General features: G+C 35.4%; 1 protein-coding gene across 1 annotated transcript; it reads right to left on the reverse strand.

Moving 5' to 3' along the window:
* Positions 1 to 189: 189 nt before the first annotated feature.
* Positions 190 to 23,435, reverse strand: LOC145691584 (calcium release-activated calcium channel protein 1-like). Its single transcript, XM_081766990.1, has 4 exons — positions 23,110 to 23,435; positions 12,610 to 13,031; positions 8,702 to 8,839; positions 190 to 1,311 (listed from the first exon to the last, which is right to left on the reverse strand). The coding sequence occupies exons 1-4, from the start codon at positions 23,129 to 23,131 to the stop codon at positions 802 to 804; spliced, it is 1,092 nt and encodes a 363-aa protein (XP_081623116.1). The 5' UTR covers positions 23,132 to 23,435; the 3' UTR covers positions 190 to 801.
* Positions 23,436 to 25,193: the final 1,758 nt, after the last annotated feature.

Below are 25,193 nucleotides of genomic sequence, written 5' to 3' on the forward strand. Positions count from 1 at the left end.
GGTTGAGCGTCATGAGTTAGCACACTGATTTCATATACTACACTGTATTTTGTTTATTGTTACTGGCTACTTTATGGGTGAATCCATGCTACTTTATGGGTGAACACTAGACTTTCATTAATGTACTTCTACGTGGATACATATATCTCATGTAAGAACACAACATATTTATATTATTTACATACTGGTTTATTAAAATATTATTACAAATTTGTTTCGTATTTACAAACATGTCGATCAGTACAGTAAATCTCCATCAAATATCTTAAAACATTTTCTGCTTTCAATTTAATACAAACAATTTAGTGTACACATAAACAAAACCAGGTTCAAAATCTAAAAGTGTAACATTAGTCAAGAAAAAATGGTTCTTTGTGACTCCTGGTGACAATGTAAAGCGTGTAACTCGTTGTGACCGAGGCAATAATATACCAACTCATTAACAGTCCTTGAGAGATGCTAACATCACTTTTTGTCAAGGATATTATAAAATAGAGGCTCTGCCTATATGCAACTTCATCCTATTACCTCAATGAAACCAAAAAACAATCGAGCATCGACACATCTGATTGGCTACTCTCGTTTCCGCCATGAATGTTGGCTCAAAACATTGCGATCTTATTGGTTGGAGCAGGCAGTGTGGGTGTGGCGAAACTATGATGTATAGCTTCATGATTTTGGTGTATAGCCGTATCCTCTATTTTGTAACATCCTTGCTTTTCACAAACTTCATTGCTGGTAAGAAAATTTGGTTTAGTTTGTAATTCCACAATATGTCCACTTTCATGCAAGTAACTTTCTTTAAACAGGATTGGCACTGTTATTATTCATAACTAACGTAGATTCAGAGTCCAACTTTTTCTTCATTTCTTCCGCGGATTCCAAATCATTAGTTGTTACTTTACACATGTGCACAACCAACAAATGGTAAAAATGGAAACTGAATGCGACAAAAATAACTAACACAGGTACAACAATAACTGTAGCAGCCCAGGCAGACGTGAAAGAGTAATCCCAAAATTTTACCCAACACAAAATCGCCAATTCTACTAAAAACAAGAACAGACCCAAAATGGTTGAAAACGCCCAAGCGAGTTCAATATACCATTTCAATTTCTCATGTGGCGATTCGTCTACGAGTTCTAGTACGTTCAGTCTGCAGATGGAGTCGATATTCGGCAGGATATAAGTGCTAATCATCAGGGCAAAGATATGGACAGATACCAAGACTGTCGTGCACACAGAGAACATTACAAACAGCCATTCGGGAACATATGTAGGGTCATTGATCTGCAGCTCCACCATTGCAACCTTTCAAAAGAAAGAAACTAAAGTTAAATACAAGTGCATATAAAGTAACTTAGATACGTTATTGATAAGTTATTTAAAAATTACAAAATTAAACCTATAATTTGAACAGAAAGTCAAGAATTTGAAACAATTTCCAGACATAGTTATTCGAAAACTCAAATGGGAATTTCTAATAACATACATTAGAGCAGAGGTCTCGAACTACAGCCCGCAGACCAACACTGGCCCACGAGTACCATCAATCGGGCCCGTCACAATTTATTTAGATTAAATTCTAAAATTTTTACTAAGTAAATCAAGCAAAATAGTAATAAGATGTTTTCATACGTACAGCCAATTAAGAAAATGAAATGAAATGAAATCTTTAAGTTTTACGTCCCACGATTATGCCGGTTAGGCTAAAGGAGACGGTGATGATGAGAGATGAGTGAAAATGGTGGAATGAGGAAAGTGGGAGGAAACGGGAAAACACCGAGAAAACCCACGCACACTGTGTTTGTCCACCACAAAGTTCACGTGGCGGGGGCTGGGATCGAACCCGGGACCCGAAGCACCAGAGGTGAACGCTCTACCATTGAGCAGCCAATTAAGAAATTCAATTACTAAGTACATAGTAAAATTGAACATTTTAACTGTAATTAAATATATGAGATTTATCCATAAAAACTTTCAAAAGTGGCATACATAAGAATTGACACAATGAAATTAAATATTATAATTATGATTAATGAAATTTGTGTAGCTGTAATTGTGTATTTCATTTTGGAGAATGGTTTTTCATACCAGATAAGTACTTTCGAAAGTAGAAAGAATGCCAAGTTTATGCAGGTGATAAAACTGTGTGAGCGGAAGACACTCATAAAATTGCAGCAATGACGAATTTAAATATTTTTCTTCAAAAATATCACTACACTGCAAACCAGTCATTTTCATTTGAAATTCTGGGGCAAAGGTTCCTATGTTGGCGTAAAAAGGATTTTTTTTTTTTAATTTTTTGATGTTTGCAATTGCATCAAAATCTGAAAAACAAGACATTTATTTTTAAAGCACCACAGGTTCAATTGAAAAATCCACCAAAAATAAAATCTCAGTTTGTCGACTGAATGTTTAGCACGTTTACAAATGCGTGAAACATTTTTCTTTTCTTTTCTTTTCTTTCTTTTTTTTAATGGGAATAGAAACGAATTTTTTTTTTGTCAAAAAGACAATGTAAGTGTATATATCAGGAGGAAGCTGTTTTTATCTTTGCAATTTTGAATTAAGACCATTTACATATTTAGTTAAATCTGTTTCCACTTATTGTTGTGTTACTCAGCCAGAGGATGATTATTTTCATTCAAAAAAATTTCGATTATTGTTCGGAACTCAAAAAATCGCGTTAGAACTTTTTTTTGCACCTAAGCCAGCATAACACAGTAAAATGGTAAGTCGTTTCCTCCATTCTCTTCAATAAACTCGCAAAATTGACGAAGATTGAGAGCATGTGATCTGATATAATTAACAACTGACATAACTGGCTTTGAAACTTCTGACATATCCAAGCATTTTCTCCACAGATTGTTGATGAATTCTGCAATGTACGATTAATGCTTTTGAATCTCAGTCATTTTTACAGCCTTTGATATAAGAGGAACGATACCTTTATTTATTTACTCATGCTCTTGCCACCATCAGTAGTGATACGCTTTGTTTTTTCTCAATTGAAAATGTTTTCTTCTGAACAGCATTGTTCAACTCCTCTAAAAATATCTTCATGTTAATTCAGATGGATCACTAGGTGTTCTCGGTGATTGCCAGATAGTGTCGAGTGTTTACTGGTGTCAGATAATAAAGGAAGTAATTATGGAATTCTGCTTGAATACTTATTCGAAAAATTAGTTTTCGACCCTTACCGAAATTCACAGCTAAGTTCCGCTTCTCGAACTGCAACGCTAGAATCCAGGAATCTTCTTATTGTGGCTACCATAGTGAACGTACAAATTTGGCAACAACGCATTATGGCGTTCTGCGCAAGTTTCTTCTCAAAATCTATTTCCTTATATGTAAATTAAAATTTAAATAGAATGTGAAACATAACACGAAAAACGGTCAAACAATATGTCTATTTCGTAAAAAGATCGTTACTTTAAAATACTTTCCACACAAAAATGAATATTTCATAAAACTAAGCGCTTGTAGTAAGATCGAACAGCAAAGTCTTCAACACCAGTCGTCTTTCGTATGACAAGCAACGTCTTTTCTTCCCGGTAGCCACGTGCCTAATACTGGAAAAGAAAGGGATCAGAAGTAATCAGAAGCATATGTAGCATATCCTTATTCGTAATAGTTCGATAAAATTTGCGCGAGTAAATATTTGTAGGTCTTTATTCCGAAATTCCTGTGCCTCTTCAGAAAGCTGACCTATTGCTAAAAGGGCATTCTGCATTACAGCCGATCCACGAACTAGTATTTTCTGGACACTGGCAGGCATATAGAACCAACTGTAAAGATGTTTGGCTGTCACCAGTGCATAACTGTCTAAAGCCTTGGAATCAACGTCAAGTCCAGAGTTCATTACAGATAATATCACCGAAAAACGTGTAATTAGTTGTTCAGAAATCCCCATTATTTGCGAACATTGGCGTGGGTCCGCAAAAAATCTCTTAGCAGTGTTCCAATCATTGTTTGTTCCACTGCCTCTTGCTTTGGGTCTATCAACATTAAGGCCTACTTTTCCTATAAACTGCTTTTGAGTCTTGTGTTTCCGTGATTCCAGTAGTTCCTAGTGCTTCTTCGAACTTTCCATGTCTTGAAATTTAGTCTATATGCAATATGGAGGAGGCACTCAAAAAAATTGTATGTGCACATGTAACACTGACAATCCAAAGCAAAATGTGGATGCGTCTACGTATTTCATAGAAACTCTTTCTCTAAATAGTTTATTTCTTTGGGATAGAAGATGTTTTGCAAATATAACACATTCGAAATTTCTTGTCCATAAGTGCATTATACACTTTTCCATCGACTGATAATGAGCTCGTGATGAACAGTAAATTGGGTTCCATTCACGTTCATAGTTGATGGATGATGATTTTGAATCTGCTGTTCGATGCACTGAACTTCATGTATTGTCACATCTTTCGTTTCCTTGCAAAACCGAAATCTTATAGCGAAACAAAATCTCGTTGATGACGTTTAAGGATTCTGCCACACTACAATTTCCTCGCCTAGAACTAGCAGAATTGGCACGAAAGACGTAAACAGCAGGTCTTCCTCAAAATATATCATGACCTGCTGTAATTTCTGCTTGTATACACTGTAACCTATACTTCCATCGCAACCCAATTTAGATATTAGTCAAATATCTGCGCTGGGTTTTCTCGCTGGGAACACACCTGACTTTGCAGTCGTTACCTATCAGAATACGTTCAACTCTTTTTGTCCAATAAAGCCTGCAATTTAATTTCTGAACTGACACCTAAAACAATAGTACTCTCATCTGACGGGTAACAATCTTTCTTAGCCTCGATTAATTGGTGATAACTTAAATAGATGTCTGCGTTCCGTGTTTTGGCACCAAGACGTAGACAGTTTTATTGGCTTTTGGTTAACTGAGCATCGAGAAACAATGCAAGCACCTCTTCTTTGGTGCACGGTTTCAGTGAAATGCTCTGCTCCTTTGCGCTCATAAACGCTTGTCTCATCTTACGAGCTGCAGTCGGAGTTGTTTCTGTCACCTCACGAAGTACTTCTGTTGCATTTTCTTGTCCTGGTTCCTGAAGACTCATTTTGGCAGCAAAGACCAGTTCCGATGCACTTGCAGATTTGCGTTAAGTCTGTCACTAGATTCTCTTAAATTCTTCGATGGACGACAGCAAGGATTTGATCGACGTAACATCTGCCTCTGGACTATAAACGTCAGTTCTTCATCAAGCCATTCTGTATGTGTCTTCAGAAATATGTCATGATTTCTTCCACTATTATACAGTTTTTGGTACACCCGGCTGCAAAATCTGGAAACAGTTCGTCGAATGGCTTCACTAACTTGCGCTGGGTGATCACCAAGGTCCAATTGCGTCAAAACTCAGGTCTGGGTATGCCGTATTTGCTCCCTTTGACAATGCCGTTTCATTTCTCTTATTTTCTTATAGAACTGGATGCGTCTTAGCTTAATGATGAACCTCATGCAAGTAAAAAGTAAGAATTATTAATTTTGGTGTCCTGTCAGCATACACAATCACAAAGAAACATGTATTTCACGAATTCGCACATATTGGCACCTAAACTTCCTGAAAAACAATTCGTCATGTATTATTCTTTCGGACCATTTCAACAACTCTTCTGGGGAAATCTGGGCACTACACATTCTGGGGAAATCTGGGCACTACACATTCTGGGGAAATCTGGGCACTACACATTCTGGAATATCTGGGCACTACTCATTCTGGGGAAATCTGGGCACTACACATTCTGGGGAAATTTGGGCACTACAGATTTCAACAACTCTTCTGGGGAAATCTGGGCACTACACTAAACCTCTGCAGGTTTGGAGACCTTTTGCTAAAACAAATTAATTTTGTCACATTAACATATTTTGATCGAGAAAACGTACATATAGAAGATACTGCATAGACATTTTGGACAGTTGCAGTGCTTGAGAAGTATGTTGGTGCCGTATATATCAAATGTTTCTTATAACCACATACTCTTAGGTACCAAGCCATGAACTTGAATGACAAATATTTTATTTGACAGCTATTTCACAGACATGTTCACAATTGTTAACTTCTACCCTTTCTAACTCACAGATTACATGTTACTCGTGCTCACTGTTTGTATATAGCAGCGTTTCCCACTGGTGTGTCGTGAATGGCCCTGGTGTGCCGCGAGGAGTCGAAACAAAATTAACAATTTTATATTAAATAGCAATCAAATTGCAAAACTTAGGGGAAAATGTATATTTGTATTTCACATTACTATGAATTTACAATTTTAAGTTTCATATCGTGTTACTGTTCTGTACATTTTTAATGTTGAAAAACGTATTTGTTATCATTGTTATGACCATTATTGCATCTTTATTGTTGCAGACTCTTTCGTAACTTGAAAATTTAAAATATCATTCAATCCTTTCGACAAATTGCTTACATTTATGTTTTAAAAGTAAAAGAGATTTGTTTGTTCGTTCGTTATTTAGTGATCTTCCTTCTTAGTAAAAGATTGGATAGTTTTTTTTTAAAAAAAAAAAAAAGAATGCGTATTTTTAAAAACCTGAGTTCAATATTTCATTGCAATTGTTTTGTATTTTTAAAGTAGAATGAAAAATAAGCATAATGATTTACCACGGGGAAAACCCAGTGATCGAGCTTTCTTCTCTGTGAGAAGATCAATAATCACAGAAAAATACCGCTGTGTTTTATATTTACAAATAATAATATCTATAAGTGTGGCGCGAGAATCCAAGTAACACCCGTAGTGTGCCGCAAGTTGAAAAAGGTTGGGAAACGCTGGTATATAGCAAACTATGGATATTTCGTAATCCATACTCCAAACCAGTGTCCTTGTAATGCAAATTTCAAAAATTGGGTTTTGGCCACTGTTTTGCTCATCCTGAACCACCGTGCAATGTTAAAAAAGAGAAAAACAAGAAAACGTTGTATTACTTAAATTGTAAATGAAAAATGAAGTCTTTCAGGTTTACACTCCGTGGTTATGCTTTATAGACTTATGAAGACGGATGATTACTGAAAGTGAGTAATTATGAAAGAAATTGATGGAATGAAAATGTGGGTGAAACGATCATTCTCATGACCTGGGATCGAACTAGGGATCCCTAGCACCAGAGGTGAGGGCTCTATTACTGAGCCGTCGTGCCCTCACCCTTCAGCTGTAGTTTTTATAATATCGTCATATCAGAAACCATTATTCGACCCGACTTACATAGTCTTTTCATATATGTATCCATAACTAACTCAATGGTCTATGGCAGCGTTTCCCAACCGGTATGCCGCAGCACACTGGTGTGCCGCGAATAGGTCGCTGGTGTGCCGCGAGGAAATCGAAACAAAATTGTTAATTCTATAGGAATCAAATTGCAAGACATAGGGAAAAATGTATATTTGTATTTTACATTTACTATGAACCTCTACTATGAATCTACAAAAGTTTCATACTGTGTTACTTTTCTGTACATTTTTAATGTTGAGAAAAGTATTTGTTGTCATTGTCATGACCATTATTACTTCATTGTTGTTGCAGTTTATTTCGTAACTTGAAATTTTAAAATGTCATCCAATTCTTTTGACGAAGCAAACATGCGTAAAAATTACCTACATTTGTGTTTTAAAAGTACAAAAGAGTTGTTTATTCGTTCGTTATTTAGTGATCTTCCTTTTAAGTGAAAGGTTGGATACAGTTTTCGAAAGAGAAAATGGATTTTTAAATAACCCGAGTCCTATATTTCACTACAATTGTTTACTATTTTTAAATTAGAATGAACAATAAGCATAATGATTTACCACAAAGGAAAACCAGTCATCGAGCTTTCTTCTCTGTGAGATCAGTAGGCCTAATCACAGAAAAAAACATTACGGTATTTCATATATATACAAATAATAATAATAATAATAATAATAATAATAATAATAATAATAATAATAATAATAATAATAATAATAATAATAATAATAATAATAATATCTATATATATGAATGTGCCGCGAAAATTCAAGTTACACCTGTAGTGTGCCGAAAGTTGAAAAAGGTTGGGAAACGCTGGTCTATGAAATCTACAGGTTTAATGCCGTGTTCACAAAACTGAGTCATAGTCTCCATTGCCTTCTGTCCTTAGCCAACTCGATCTAGTTTTTACTTTATATTCCTGTTTCTGCGAGATCTATCTTAATATTGTCCTTCCGTTTCCTCCTAGCTCACAGAACCATTTACTTGAAAGGTTAGAGGAAATATGATACGTTGTACATTACTTAATATAAATATAATATTTATGTATACCACATAAAGCTTTACTCATTGCCGGCCTATGTTAAAACGGAGTTCTATTAAAATGCTGCCAAAATGTCTTGAGCCGTGGCAAAAATGCGAACTAAAACTCACCCTTGACACACCCACGCGTTGAGCCAATAAGGGTTCAGCTGCTGCTAAACGAGAGACCCTCAGCGAAAGGGAGTGGAATTCCTTCAGCCGATAGCAGCGCTCGGAACGGAAGACTAGGTATCAAGTCAATGTCAACATTTTTTAACTTTTTTTTTTTTTTTTTTTGCTATATAGATTCCTCTTGGACCATATCGTATAAAATCCTTTAACAGTCTTTTAATTAGCATATTATCTATCATAATATTATTTTTGTATTTTTTTTACTTTAGTTATACTTATTTTTACAACAATTACTTACCATAGCAAAACCAGCTAATAATTCAGATGTTGCTGCAGTAGCTTTTAATTTCGCTCTCCCTAAATGCATTCGTCGCCATGATAACCCCATTGGTGTCAGAGATCCATCGGGGTTTTCATCTGGCTCGGTGGGAATACTCTAGAAGAAACAAACAAATATTTACGGTACGACGTTCGAATCTAACAAAAAAAATTTTTTTAGACACTTTTCTAAAACACTCCTCTTTGTGAGTATCTAAGACGTGGACGAAAAGTTACCTTATAGCTACTTGTATTAAAGTATATTAAAAAATTGTCTCCTAACTCCCTTTAAAAGTGGAGTTTCAGAAAACGCTGCAGTACGTATCCACTTGCTTTTAATGAGGAGTTTAGATATCAAGTTTGGTCTCCCTAATATGAGAGTCTTATGAGATGCTGTACTTTGGCAAATATTTTAACTCCTTCCTTCCCCTTAGGATATGCATTTTAATTGAAGTGGCATGATGAAAATTGATTTTGTAGGATATACAACAGTGTTCAAAAAATTCTTTTCGAACTGTTCAGCCACTTATGCGCGATGACTAGACAGACAACACTGATTTGAATGTCAATAGACAGTTATATATACGTGTATATACAAAATCTCCCCTCTCCTATCTAAGCAGGATTTTCGGAAACAATAAAATATGTATTTCATTATTCTCACTTGAGAAATTACATATCGAATTTCACATTTCAAACGTAAGTGACTCCTTACATTGAACATTTTATGAATAAAAAGTGGGAAATTTTAATGTTATAGGAATTTTCTCCCCTTCTTCAGTTAGAAGCGGAATTTTGGAAAACGCTTAAATATGTTTTGATATATTTTTAGTTAATATTTTGCATACAGAATCTCACATCTTAAACTTAAGCAAATCCTTACATTCGGCATCTGCATAAGTAGTGAGAACGTTTAGTATTATGTAAATTCCTTTTTTCCCCTTTAGATTCCCGAAAGTTTCAATAATGCTAAATCACATGTTCAGTTATTTTTAATGACACATTTACATATGATGCTTAAAAGCCACGTTTTGTAAGGTTTATAAAATAATAACGTTATCATCATGCATAACTCACAGGACGTGGATTATGGCTTATAAAGTAAGTCGTATTTTGCTTAAGAGTGATTTTATTGAAGTACGTAAAGAATATATATAACCAACACCATAGTGAATTAAAGAAGTGATATAATACAGGTAGTATCATAATACAAAATAACAATAGTAGTACAGTGATATGAGGTTTAAATTGATAAGGAGTTTGTCCATTCGTTCTCTCAAGATTTAGTGGTCGCCAAGATTTAGTGGTCTCTTCACACAGTAACAAGTCATGTTATGCAAAAATACTACGCGTAAAGCATACTCACATTTGGTTAGGTCCTTCCATATTCATTGGCTTAAAATACGCCACTGTGCCAGGCGACTCAATGGTTCAGAGGCAGGGCCGTGCCGTCGGGGAGGCGAGCGGGGCGACGGCCCCGGGCGCCGAAGTAAGGGGGGCGAAAAATTCGGGAGAAAAAACTAAAAAAGATAGGAAAAATTACTTGGAATATATGTATGGGAGCGCCATCGTATACTCTCGCCCCGGGCGCTGATTTTCCACGGCACGGCCCTGTTCAGAGGTAAACGGTGCTTGTCAAGTGATGATTGATCGTTGAATGATCCATGACTGAATGAATGATGCTGACTGTTCTAAACTTCTAGTTTTCATACTAGTTTGAAAGTTATTTTGAAGTTTGGGAAAACACATGTATATACTGCTACTGACCCAGAAGATTTTTTTTTTTTTTTTTTGTTAAAATAGTCACCTTGACACTATTTATGTAATGTATTTTAATTTTTATTGGAAATTTTACTTACACGTTAGTTTTTGGCAACAAGGTTATTGGGATTTGCTTTTCTTATTTTTATTTTGTTTTTAAATTGCGTTTTATTTTTGTTTTTGGATCAGTTTTAAAGCTTTATTTACAGATGAAACATCACAAAATTCACGTGAGTATAAGAAAAACAAATGTTAATCACTCATGTCCATTAGAACTTGATAATATGCATCTCCTTAACTTCAAGGATTCGTCAGATACATGATTCTTGGTTAAAAGTTTAAACCTCCCTTAGGATTATTCTGTGGAAATTTTACGTCTCTGTATATAATAATGTGATCTGCGGATAATGAGTCAGTCGCTTTTACTATTTTAATTTATAGTATAGTCAAGATGATTGGAATTAATAAAAGCAGCGTTAAGTCAATTTGCTCCATCTCTTTATGTAAGGCTAATAAAAAAAAAAGTGCACGTAACAGACAAAGACCAACCAAAACTAGGGTGGACCGAAAAGAAGTAATTTTTTAAAAGTAATACCGCAGAAAAGTTGCGAATTGGAAAAACTAAAAAGTAAAAAAAAAGAAAGATAAAAAGAAAAAGAAAAATCAGTTTATATCTATCTACTGTAGTGGGCAGCTATTTCTTCGCATTCTATTTGCCCTGTTATTACTCTAAAGGACGAAATACTCCCAATGACTATCTGGACATTTCAGATAAACAAGTTCATTTTGAGCTACATGTGTTGCTCCCTAACAATGAGATAGTTTTGTAAGATGTACTGGTAGTGAGCCAGTCCACTCGTCACACCTATTTATGCGTGGTTTAAACAACGTCAGAATGAACGTCAACATTTCCTCTGACTCACTTAATCCCTCGATTTAAATAGTATTGAACAGCTGTGCCCAAGGGGGCCCATCAGAGGGGGCAAGGTGGGGTGCTCGCCCCCCAGAGGAAATTGTACTTCAGAATATCGAAAATCCAACAGAATTTTTACATTAGTTACAGCAAAATTTGAAACTATTTATGAAACGTCGCTTATACTTGCCTCCCCCCTTAGAAACCACAATATGGGCGCCCTTGGCTGTGCCAGTTGTAGAGAGCAAGTCCGGTGGAGATTTTCGCCTCCATCATCAATGACACACTGAGTGCTCTATTGCATTTCAAGTAATTGCGGAATACAAGGTGTACCACAGGTTAAGGCAGTTCATTGACGTATTAAATAGATAAGTTGCATTTTCAAAGTTCTTGCATTATTTTGCTAAGTCTATTACTAAAAAATGAATAACAAAAGTTATAAATTAACTACACAACAAATTGTAAAAAAAAACACAACCCCTGCCTCCTCTTCACATCTTGAGGTTACTGTAAATTATGCACGGTACTTTCCCAATCCTCTTATCACACTAACACATTAGTCGTTATATTCTTTTCTTTAGATATGTGCTATAACAACTGATAGGGCAATTATTAACTATATGTGAAACTATATTTTAAACTAGCGTCAAACCCTAAGAGAAGTCACAATGTTAAAACTTTTAAAACATAAAACTAAGAGAAGAAAATTTACCTAACATTGTAATTATTCTTGAATATATACATTAGGAAATGAAATGAAATCTTTTAAGTTTTACGTCCCGCGGTTATGCTGGTTAGGTTAAAGGAGAAGGACATTAGGATATTAGGTAAGTGTTTTTCCCTCAGTTTGAAGCGGTAAAAATTAAATTTTTACTGATACGATCTCCCTCAAGAGCTGCTACTGTTTAAAACAAAGCCTTTTCTTATTTTTGACCTTGTTCACTGTTTAAAACAAGGCCTTACCTTACTTTTTGTTATTGTTCACTGTTTAAAACCAAGCCTTACCTTACTTTTCGGTATTGTTCACTGTTTAAAACAAAGCCTTACCTTTCTTTTTGGTATTGTTCACTGTTTAAAACAAAGCCTTACTTACTTTTTGGTATTGTTCACTGTTTAAAACAAAGTCTTACCTTACTTTTTGGTATTGTTTACTGTTTAAAACAAAGCCTTACCTTACTTTTTGGTATTGTTCGCTGTTTAAAACAAAGCCTTACCTTACTTTTGGCCATGTTGTACTCTGGATATTCAAATGGAGACATCTGAATGCTGCACGATGAAGGGGAAGTATTGTAAAGAGGTACTCCAGGTGATCTATTGTGTAAAGAAGGCATAGACAAGTGGTGAGATTTGGAGTTAGTTGGTGAGTGTGTTGCATTGGTGTTTAGAGGGTTTCTGAAGTAGAGGGACGTAGGCCGTGTGGGAGGTGAGGAATAAGGAGAAGTGGGCTTAATCAGAGGCGTACAGGAACTTGCAGCAGAAGGGATAGACGTTGATGTCGTGCTGACAGAGTGTTGGCTTCCAGCAGTCGTTGAAACAGGAGAACCAGGAGTCGTTGGTAGACATGTCGGGGTGGATTGTGAAGATCTTAGGCGAGGAGGTGGTGACGGTGTGAAGTCACGATTTTTATGTTCTTCACCTGGAAGTAATTTCAATAGCAACCTTTTATTATATTTTGTTTGTTTGTTTTTAAGTTGGAATCACACTAATAACTCAGAAAATAATAATAACGCGAGCTGGTCAAGTTTCATGTTTTGGTAACGCTAATATTTACTATAGTAGAAGAGAAATACTCGAATAAAGCGAGATGGAATTCATGTGTCACCAACGGACAAAGTAGTATGTGTAGGTTCTTTCGGGGTCGTCCCGTTTCTTTCCACCATTATTCACTTACATCATTTTAGTAAAATTGCAACAGTTTACTGACAGAAGTTTGTTCTTTGTTGTGTTTTGTTAAATTACGAGGCTTGTCCGAAAAGTAAGTTAACCAACAATAGGTAATTGTTAGATAAGAGATAGCAACACTGACGTTGACCTGATCTTTTGCATGGTTCATGTGGCAGTGCAAAAGCTGTCCATGTGGGGATGAGATTTCTTAAAATCTAACGTCATCCTAGTAGTACAGCGGTGTGACTTAATGGTAGACTGCTCATATCTAGTGTGAGAGGTTCCTGAGCCGATTCCATGCCATATGAGCTTCTACTATACAACACCATGTCTATGGATCTTTTTGGGATTTTTCCGTTTACTCCCAGATTCTGATTTTACCATTTTTTTTCAATCCTCATCTTTCATCAATTATCCGCCTCTCTTCGCACAAATAGCATAACAGTGGGACGTTAAATTAATAATTTCATTTTCTTCTGACGTCAATTCAAAATCCCACCAAAAACCATGTGTAACGATATGAGGGTTGCACGCTGCCTACTCAAGTGTCAAGGTTCATTCCTTATGTATATCGTATTGATACAACGTTTGGAATATGGAGAATTATTTACGCTATATGTGCTCGAAAAGTTGACTGAAAAAAGGATGGATCAAGGAGGGCAAAAGACGTTGCAGAACTACCAAAACTCGTCAAAATAAAAATGAATACCCTATTGAAAACGAATTGCTTATTCTGAAACGCCTACTAGCAACAACAACTGTCTTTCTTTTTCTATCACTTAAATGTGATCAACATAGTGCATTCAGCTGGCAACTACTTTAAACTTATACTTAAATTGAGATTAAGGAAAGGGTTATAGTTCTCTCTCTCTCTGCTGTCGTAAACAGAAACTCCAAGTTCGTCAGATCCACTAGGTCGAGGTTTCTTAACCTGAGTGTCGCAAGAGGAATACACAGAAGTCACAGTGAACGGTGAAAAGATAAATCTAAGTAGGAACTAATAGAGATAAACTATTTTAAAAAGAAACTATTTTATATATTCCTTTTGTTGATAGATATATTTTTTATTTTCGCATTTGTGAAACACAACAAAGAATAGTCATATTGAGCCGTCCAGTTCCAAAAACAACTCTTATTCATTTACATTGTAAGGATCCCCACATTACAACAGAAGCACATGTCAATACAACACGTGTTACTAATTATAAACAGTGTAGCAGACAAGAAACCGACACAGAAGACACCGAGGGAAGCCGAAAGAAGATGGGCCTCACCAAAGGACCCGAAGAGGACAAATAAAAGCCCCAAAACCGAGGGAATTGCATGTGAGGAGAGGCATGTAGACAGATGGTTGATGCCTTACTCTCTGTCAGGACGCGGGCTTTCCTGAGGAGCGTCCTTAATTATAATTTTTCTGTTTCTGTTTCTGACCTGACATCAGTCGACCAACTGATCAACTAACCAATACCTGCCCTGAGATCGCATTGGACTAGGGGTACACCTATCTTTATCCGAGGTCGCATTGGACTAGGGATCTTCACTACAACCAAGCCTCGCAAGGCTGCCTTGGGCTGAGAGGGCTTTCATTCAAAACTCACCAAAACCAGCAGGTGCTTTGAAAACTGCCTTGAGAGAAGGGGCACCGTGCAAAACGCCTATCTCCTCTCATCTAATCAATAACAAAATAAACACTATTTTACTCTTTGGAATCAAAAACATTTCTAATTATCAATTTTTTAATAAATTGGTGAAGGGAAAAAGACTAGTCCGGACTGTCATTTAGTCTCTACCTATAAAATCATTACAATATAAAATCCCAGAAAACCGAGAAAAACTGTAGGATCGATACATTTCATAGAATTGGAAATATTTGAGGATGTTCAAGTTTTTCACAAGAACACATTGAAGTATTCCCAGTTCTACGAAACATGCAGAATTCTACATTTTTTCCCCTAACTTTTCTGGGATTTGCTGTAAATCAGCGTTTCCCAACCGGTGTGCCGCGAAGGGGCCGCTGGTGTGCCGCGCGAGGAAATCGAAACAAATTATTAATTCTGTAGGAACCAAATTGCAAGACATAGGAAAAATATGCATTACTATGAACCTCTACTATAAATCTACAATTTTAAGTTTCATACTGTGTTACTTCTCTGTACATTTTTAATGTTGAAAAACGTATTTATCATTGTCATGACCATTATTGCTTCTTTATTGTTGCAGACTATTTCGTAACTTGAAATTTTAACATATCATTCAATAAATTCAACAAAGCAAACATGCATACAAATTACCTACATTTGTGTTTTTAAAGTATAGGAGATTTGTTTATTTGTTCGTTATTTAATGACCTTCCCTTTTAGGTAAAGGTTAGATACAGTTTTCGAAAGAGAAAGTGGGTTTTTAAAAACCCGAGTCCTATATTTCATTGCAATTGTTTTCTATTTTAAAATTAGAATGAAAAATAAGCATAATGATTTACCCCGGGGGAAAATTAGTGATCGAGCTTTCTTCTCTGTAAGAAGGAGATCAGTAATCACATTAAAATACTACAGTATTTTATATTGACAAATAATAATAGTAATTATATATATAGTGTGCCGCAAGTTGAAAAAGGTTAGGAAACGCTGCTGTAAATGAACAAGAGCCGTTCTAGAACTGGACGATTTTTATTAAAGGAAACATTAGACAAAGGAAGCAGCAGTAACCAAAAAAGCTTATTTCGAACAGGAACGTTATTTGTATGTCTGGGGGAAATTGCACTGTTGTGAGTTTGAGAAACACATACCATCGCCGGCTACGATCTCTTAGCGCCTTACCATATCCCTCTCGTAACATCAGATTTAGCGTACAGAGCATAGTTGACCTTTCGGCCGTTGTGGCGCTACTAACGTGCACTAAACAGAAGGACAGGTTGTTCACGTAAGTCTGAGTGGATTTAGACAAGTGTAGTGTGGTCAGGATTGCCAAATAAAAATAGTCTAAATAAGGGGTGGGTTGACGAGTTTCAATGAGTATTAACGGGAAGGTTTTAATAAACATGATCTAGTGGTAGAAAATGAACCATGCATCACATAAAAAAGTAATCATTTTAGACTGAAAGAAATACAAAAGTATGAACTAATACAATGAGTTAATATAGATCTAAGAAAAAATAGGTAAATCTTACTTATAAAACATTGGATTTACGTAATCTAAACTATTTCAAAAATCCTACTTCACGCTTGACTTAACTGTACTTATAATCTTTTTCAAGTTTGGATTTTTCTTTAGGCTGTCGAAAAACTCAGCTGTCATCAACTGCACAGAAACACATATTTCTGTGTCAGTCCATTTCAAATTCATATATGAGAAAACTTTCCACAAATGAATTTGACGGTGGGATCCTTAGGCAAAAGGAGACGACTTTAAATAAATTTGGCAACTCGGAGCTTTTCTGAAATAGCATTTACCATTTACTGGCCGCAGTCATGACGACTCATTAAAAATTGCGGGCTTTAAAGTCGTTGTCTGAGGTAAATTTGTCATTTGGGCAAAATATGGGACTTTTGCTGCCCCGTAACGAAGCTCCCCGGGACGCGAGACAAAATCATAAAATAAGGGACTGTCCCTTAAAATCCGGGACATTTGGGAACCCTGAGGGTGGTGTTTTACGTGATTTTTCTCCTTGCTAAAAAAAAGTCACGTGGCGTTTGTAGGCACTATAGTTGCATAATACTTGCAGTACCTTTATGTGGTAAAATTAACAACACAAAAATGTTCTTTTATTGTTTTAATTATGGTGTATTGTTGTTTATCATTTTGTCTGGGAGCAATGATATGTTGGTTAGCAGAGCCATTGTATATACAATAAATCGAATTTTGAAAACTGGATTACAATCGCTGCCTTCCACTGCAAATTCTACTACTATTTCAAAGGAAAATATTCCCGATCACTTTCCTGATTCTGAAGCATATATCCCCATACCAGATACAGTTACATAATTGTTAACTGGTCTTCATACTGATCCTAGTAGGTGTTGTTTTTTGCTTGTGTAATTAATTTTATTTATTTATGTTTCTGATTAGTAATGGGATCTATGCGTAGGTTAGTACTTTTCTAAAGAAAGAAAAAAAACAGACGTAAAACCTTTAACTTATGTGCAAGAGTGCCGATTTCTGTGTAACTTTGGGGGAGCCTTATGGCAGCTACGCTTTAGTAGAACAGGGAAAGGAATTACCATGTACTGTAGAAATTGGAGAACCTACTTCAACTTAGCATTTTGCCCCCCCCCCCCATTAGGGGAGCAATTTCAACTTCGGAGGGCCCGGCCTACAAAGCTTCCCAAAATTGATGCCCTTGCTAATGGGATAGAAGAACTCAGAGCCTATATTTCAGATACTATCCCAGTATTTGGTGTGCCAGTGGTAACCCCAAATTTCCCTAATATTTATCTACAATAGATAAAATGATTTTATTTATTTTGTGAAATGTCGTAGTAATATATTAGTAGTCTTATTTACATCTTGCTAAAACAGATAATAATAATATACAAAGATCCCATGTTTTAGAAAGATATTTGTGTATTTCTGACAATCTACCATATGAAACCTACTAATATGATAATGCCAGGAAAAAAATATAACCATTTTGCACTAGGAGAAAAATAGACACATTCATTAAAGTGTAAACTAAAAGTGAAATTCAGTTAAATCATAACGCAAATGAAATCCAATCCTTAACAATTCAGTCTGTACACACTATATGCACAATAAGAAATAAGTCAACTCATAACATTTTAAAGAAATTAGTCAATTCATAACATTTTAGCCTATTGTTCACTACTATTGTCACAATTTGTATAGTACTTTAATGTTCCCATTTATGGTTTTCTTTTCAGGCATTTTATTAGGAACAGTGAAATTAGCTTCTACTGCTTTCTTAGGAAGTTTTGTAGATCGGAAAATTATTCAAAGTATAGATTGTGCCTCATGTCACAAACTTATCAGTCAGGACAAATTCAATTCCACGCTTATGGACTTGATATATAAACAAGACAGTAGAAACGTAATGTGCTATCCTACAAAAGAACTAGTATGGGTGATTCACGTTGTTGAAAAGGCCCACCTGTTTGTGAACACCCGAATTTCGGAAACACTTTCCGCCTATATTGTTTCCTTTCTGCAACACGTTTAGTATTTGCAGTGCCTCTTTTCGGACAATCATTCATTTAAATTAAGTGTAAAAATTTGCGATGTAATAGTTCCAGTGTTGCTGAAGAACATAGCAGATGTTGAAACACGATGTTTTGAACATGCAAAATTTCAAAATGCCAAGCCATTATCTGGGGAAGTATTTCGTTTGTAATTTGTAAAGGATTTTTCCCGGTGTGTTTGTATTACTTTTATTCTTAATTAATCGATACTAATTGTATTCAATTTTAAAAACAGTTTAGTTTTTGTGATACTATGTGGGGGGGGGGGGACTTTTCCTGTTTTAGCTAGCTATTTCATTTCCCTGCTACACAGAGAAAATATTGGTGCACGTAACTAGCGCCACAGCGGCTCCTATAGGAACTAGGCCATGTTCGCTTCTCTGAGCTATTTGGGAAGGCGCTAAGAGATCGTAGCCGGCGATGCACATACAGTACTTTTCAATATAATAAAAACACAAAAGACTTGTCAGTGGACAATCTTGCCTTAACCCCAGAAAAAATCTGAAATGATGCTACTGATTACAAACCGAAAATTATACTAATGGGATCGCTGGCGAGATGATGTAATAAAAGAAGGCCGGAAAGGGTTGAGAACTCTACTTGGCGAATACTGGGTTAGTACTATAAAATCAAACTCCTAGCCGACTCTCTTCAATGTTTCACTCTCATGTTTCGTAGCTAATTATTTTGTCTGTGAGCTGGCTTCAAATTGTAACTAGAAATGTACGTATCGATAAATACGTAAAGAAAAAAACTATATATTTTAATGTGAAATTTAGCACCTGTTGTGGAATACTGCCAAGATTCATGAAAAAAATGCACGTTTCGATATTCGCTCAAATAAACTCTCTAATCGATGAAGACCACTTAAATGAACTCCCTGCATGAAATAAAATTCCTGTTTTTCGGACCCGTAGTTGTGTCCTTAAGGATCATGGGGCTTAAATATTTCAGTTTAAGCCCCACGATTATGCCCTTGCTTTAGGTTAAGGGAGACAATGATTAAAGCAAGTGAATGACAATGGAAGAATTGGTGGAATGAGAAAGTGGAAGGAAACAGAAGTAACTCGAGAAAACTCACGGACACGATGTTGTTCATGAATTTACTTGGTCAGGTATCGAACCAGGGACTCCCAGTCCACGTACCAGACCTAATGGCTGTACCACTGAGCCATTGTGCCTCTGTTAGGCTAAAGGAGACAGATGGTTAATGAAAGTAGATGTTTCACTAGGATACAGTCAAGAAAAGAAACTATTTTTCATAATTTTATGTGTACTTTATGTATTTCATCTGCGGAGTTCGAAACTGATGATAAGAAACATCGTGTCACACATATTTTCTGAACAACTCCCATAAACAGTGGCGTATTTACGATTTTGTTTCGGGGGGCTTTGCTAACTTTCGGGGGGGGGCTTTGCCTGAAAATGTGAAAAATCTGCAAGATATTTCATATACTTTACTATAGTACGTAAGATTTCGGGGGTGAAGGGCTTAAGACCGGAAGCCCCCCTAAATACACCACTGCCCATTAATATATATAATTAATTAATAGTAGGGCTATAGAGTTAACATATAGCAACTTCTGCTCAATCTCGCTTTCAACTTGTCCATACTTGTCCCTAGTGTTATGAAAGAATGATATTGTGAGAGGAAACGGAAAAACCCTGGGAAAACCCACGAACACGAAGTTGTCCACTACAAATTCGCATGGCCGGGGATCGAATCAAGGATCCGTCACACGTCACACTAGAGATGAGTGTTCTACCTCTGACCCACCGTGCCCCCTTATAAATTAAATCACACAACTATCGTAATTTAAATATATAAATAAAGGAAGGGTGAGCAAAGTAGAGCATAGGTGAACGAAGTATAATATTGTTATTTCCGTTCACATATACTTCAGTTCACGCATAATTCTATGCTGTAAGATACGAATTCTCCCGTAACGTAGATGAAATCCTTATAAGTATATAATAGAACACGACAGAATTTGGTTAAATACCATTTTTTTTTTAAACTTTAAGTACGGACTTTAGTGAAGTGAAAACATACATAACACAAAGTAAGTCGAAGTGAAATACTTAAAAAAAAAAAAATAAATAAATAAATAAGAGACTCACTTTGACTTACTGGTGTCACAAACATAATCACTTTCATTTTTGTTTGTATAGATTTATCTCGTTTTTCTAAGAGAATTAAAAAAATAAACATTAGCACCTTCTCTTTGTGGTCTCTTTTTTTGCTGCAGTAAATACAATGCTGCACTGAATTAATCCTTTCCTTATTTGGATCCGGTTACATGTGCGTATCCTATATGAAAAGTATAAAAAACATTTCAGTTCGTCCGACACGGTAATTCCTTCAACGTTATGCAAACCTCAAAACATTTAAGATTTGCGGGTTGCATGAACATCTAGGCTAAATATTTAGATGTTCTTAATAGACGAGCCAAAGCCTTGGGAGGAACCGCTAGTGTTTATAGAGCAGATAGTTTCTCGTTATATCGTTTCGTTACTTGTATATCGCCAATCTGATGTACGGAAATTTTAATAATAATAATAATAATAATAATAATAATAATAATAATAATAATAATAATAATAATAATAATAATAATAATAATAATAATAATAATAATAATAATGCTTGGAAAGTACAGTAATTATTCACATTCTTGAACGTTGGATGTTGTGTGTTCCCAAAATTTTCAGTGTGTGTGTTCTCCGATGTGGCAAGAAGCTTCTTTCATAAGAAATACCAAACTGTGGATCAAGTAAGACAAGAACAGTAGGTTTGGGAATCGCCACGTTGACCAAGCACCACGCAATTGAACATTAATCATGTGGACGCCATCTTCGTAGTGTAACACGAGTGAGTTCAATTTACTAGTTGAATAATACGTATTGTATAGTCATCGACAAATGTAAATAAAATATGTTATAAGAAATTTTTATATTATATAGTTTTATCTCGATAACTCAAATTCCTTGATAACTCGAATCATTTTTCACATTTCCTTGATCTCTCCATAACCCTCAATGTTAAAATAACCTCTATAAGTCGAATATTTGCAAATTATAATCTCCGTAAGTCGAATTTTAAGGGTTTCATAATCATATTTAAAATCCTCTGTAATTCGAACTTTTGTATCTGTGAAACTCTGTAAGTCGAAGGTTATCTCTATAACCCGAATTTCTCTTGATGTTACCTTGATAACTCAAAGCTATAGCTCTATGTTTTTACCTAATTGTGATTGTTGCTAGTAATGTTATTGTTGCTAATGTGTACTTAATTGTGTTTTATTCATGTCTAGACATGAAAGTCACCCTTTAAAACAAAACATGTATAGTATGTTATTGTTACTTGTCATTTTATTAAATTTAAAGAACTTTCACAACTTCGAGTTCTAAAAGTTGAACAAATAAAACTTCGAGTTATAGTGATTCTATAGTCACTGTTAGTGAGGAATGATGAACTTCTGTATCTCGAATTTTTGTTGTGACCACCTTCATTACTCGAAAGATTCGATATCTCGAATTTTTGTCTAATCCCTTCAGCTTCGAATTATCGAGGTCCCACTGTAAATGTTATTTTATTGTTTTTTGCCAACGATTTTATCCGATTGGCACTGGCACTGTATATTTTTTTTAAAAAATACAGTTGTGAGTAAATTTCTTGTGTATCTCTTAAATACTGTATGTCTGAGTGAATACAATATGACTTATTTATACTAAAAATTTGCATATGGACCACTTAGATGCCAAAGTCCAGAAAATTAAAAAAAAAAAAAAAAAAAGACTCATGTCTTCGTTCCTTCCTATACATGGGTGCCTTTTAAGAGTTTTGTATACAGCAAATTGTAAGACCATGAATTGTATAGTTATTGTTTTGGTTGCCTACAAAAGGAAAATAAGAATTGTTTAAGAAATGTTTAACGTCAAATTTCTGTCCTGCAAAAATTTCAATTTGGGACTTGGTATCCAAGTGGCGCATTAAGAGACCCCATCACAGCGAAATTAAAATACCGCTAATATTATAATAATTTTGTGATATTTTCAAATAGATAAAGATAATCGAAATGTGGAACAAGAGCTCGCTAGACAATATACCATTATCACGAATCACTTATCTGTTTTCGATTTCCAGCCATTTAGAAAACCGGAATTTATTATCCTCTTAATAAATGGCTGCAAATGAAAAGCTACTAAGTGACTCATGATAACGGTATCTCTCATGCAAAATAATATTGCCTAGCGAGCTCTTGTTCCACATTTCGATTATCTTTTATCTATTTGAAGATATCACATAATTACTGTAAAATTAGCGGTATTTTAATTTCGCAGTGATAAGGTCTCTTCTATATTAATAAACTTATTATTTTCTTTTGAGTTATATATATCTTCATATTTCGCTCTCATGCTCTTAGAAAAATTTAGAAGTCATTGCTATACGTAAAATAATTTACGTGTTAAGAAAAAATAAAGAAAAACCAAAATTTTCACAAATAGTATTTTGTTGTCGATCATCAAGATACTTTTCATCTTAAAGCTTCGAGAATCAAATTTGTCGAATTATAAATTAAACGTTGATTTTTAAAACATAAAATCGAAATAATTATATAAAATAAAACATTTTACCTGTTGTGTTTTGAGTCTCCATAGATAGGTGTTTCTAATATGTCCTTGTTATGTGCGGTACTTCATATGTGCTCACACACACGATTGCTGGTATGGTTGTCTTGTATGGTGGAATGAAGAGACCAACTGAAAAGCTTAAGAAAACGTTGCGTCACTCGTCATGGATGTTTGTAGAAGAAGAGATGTTTGTCACCAGCGCTCCTGTTGTTATGCATCGGTGTGCTGACAACGCCTTGAGTTAATATTGGTAACTTTTTTTTTTTTTTTTTTTTTTTTAAGTTTCATTCTTCTCTAACGTTGTCAACTGGATGTAACCTCGTAGCTGTAGCAAGCTCTACGCATATTTATCATTCTTCAACCAGGTTCATTAGTTTATATAGCTTTGGCGTTCTGCAAACAACAGTTGGTTGTTGATCTCAGTTTGTAAAATACCGGATAAAGGGAACAGGAAGTTCTCAATAAAAATATTATTTGTAACTTTTCCTAAAACATAAATTTATTTTCATAGAATAAAAGATATTTTACTTCTTAAGAGGGATCAGAAGTGCATCCAACTAGTATAGATTATGAGATTCGGTTTAAGTGATATGAAGTAAAATTTTTCAGTTTAACATCCCGCAAAAATCTTGAAATCTTTGGGCTTAACGTCCCACGATTGTGCCCTTTAGGCTAATGGTGACTATGATTAAAGCGTGTGAATGCTGATGGAAGTATTGGTGGAATAAGTAAATGGGAGTACCTCCGAGGAAACCCACGGGAACAATGTTGTCCACCACAATCTTACTTGGCCGGGGTTCAAACCAGGGACCCCACTTACCAGAGTTAAGCGCTTTACCACTGGGCTACCGTGCTTCCAACGTCCTACGATTAGGCTAAAGAAGACGGTTGATTAAGGTAAATGAATGATAATGGAAGAATTGATAGAATGAAAATGTGGAAGGAAAGGGGAGTACCCGAGAAAGCTTACGGATAACTTACTTGAGCGGAGATTGAACCAGGGACCCGACGCACAAGCGGTAATTGCTCTACCCCTAAGCCAGCGTGCCCCCACAGCTTTGGTTTAATATGGGTCATAAACATTTTTCATTATATGAAGTGTTCAGAGCACAGAGGAATCAAATCCAATTACCAAAGTTGTGAGAGAAAGAGCCATAATAGTCTGTACGCGGTGCGTTTAAGAGGCCCTATCACTGCGAAATTAAAATACCGCTATTTTTACAGTAATTGTGTGATATCTTCCAATAGATTAAAGATAATCGAAAAGTGGAACAAGACCTTTCTAGATAATATTATTTTACGTAAGATACCGTTATCACGACTCACTTATCTGCTTCCGATTTCCAGTCATTTAGAAAATCGGCATTTATTTTCGCGTTTCTAAATAACTGCAAACGGAAAGCTACTAGGTGACTCGTGATAACTTTAACTCATGCAAAATAACATGGTCTAAGGAGGTCTTGTTCCACTTTTCAATTATCTTTAATCTATTTGAAGATATCACATAATTACTGTAAAATTAGCGGTATTTTAATTTTGCCGTGATAGAGCCTCTTTTTCTTTTTTTCTTTTCTTTTTTTTTTACATTATAAGAGTTATTTTTAAAATGAAAAGAAAGTGGGCTTCTGTTTTGTACGAAACGTGCCATACGTCTAGGGTCTATAAAGTTATTATTATTATTATTATTATTATTATTATTATTATTATTATTATTATTATTATTATTATTATTATTATTATTATTATTATTATTATTATTATTATTATTATTATTATTTAACGTGTGTTCCTATCACCACGACATGGCACGTCCTCAGGTTGCGGATCGAGGAGAAGGCCTCTAGATATAGAGGTTAGCTGCGAATATACTGAATAAGCAGTCGCGGACAGCCGACTAGGAGTGGTCCTCCAGCTTGGGGGTTTGGGTAGGGCTAACAACCTCATCATGTAAAAAAAAGCACTTGTTCAGAAATATTCACAAAAGCCTCGGACAAGGACTGATAACTTGGCACGACCTCAGCAAAAGAAAATGGACATGAGATTTGGAACATGGAATATTAGGAGTCTTTATAGGGCAGGCGCATTAA

This window comes from Thermobia domestica, chromosome 8 (assembly GCF_964235325.1).
Source record: "Thermobia domestica chromosome 8, izTheDome1.hap1.1, whole genome shotgun sequence".
Lineage (NCBI taxonomy): Eukaryota > Metazoa > Arthropoda > Insecta > Zygentoma > Lepismatidae > Thermobia > Thermobia domestica.

Excerpts from the sequence above, each read along its gene's own strand:
- LOC145691584 (XM_081766990.1), bottom strand. The coding sequence starts at position 23,131 with ATGGAGACTCAAAACACAACAG. Across the intron at positions 13,032-23,109 it reads GGAGACTCAAAACACAACAG|GTGAAGAACATAAAAATCGT; the intron begins GTAAAATGTTTT and ends AATTACTTCCAG. Across the intron at positions 8,840-12,609 it reads ACAACATGGCCAAAAGTAAG|AGTATTCCCACCGAGCCAGA; the intron begins GTAAGGCTTTGT and ends TGTTTCTTCTAG.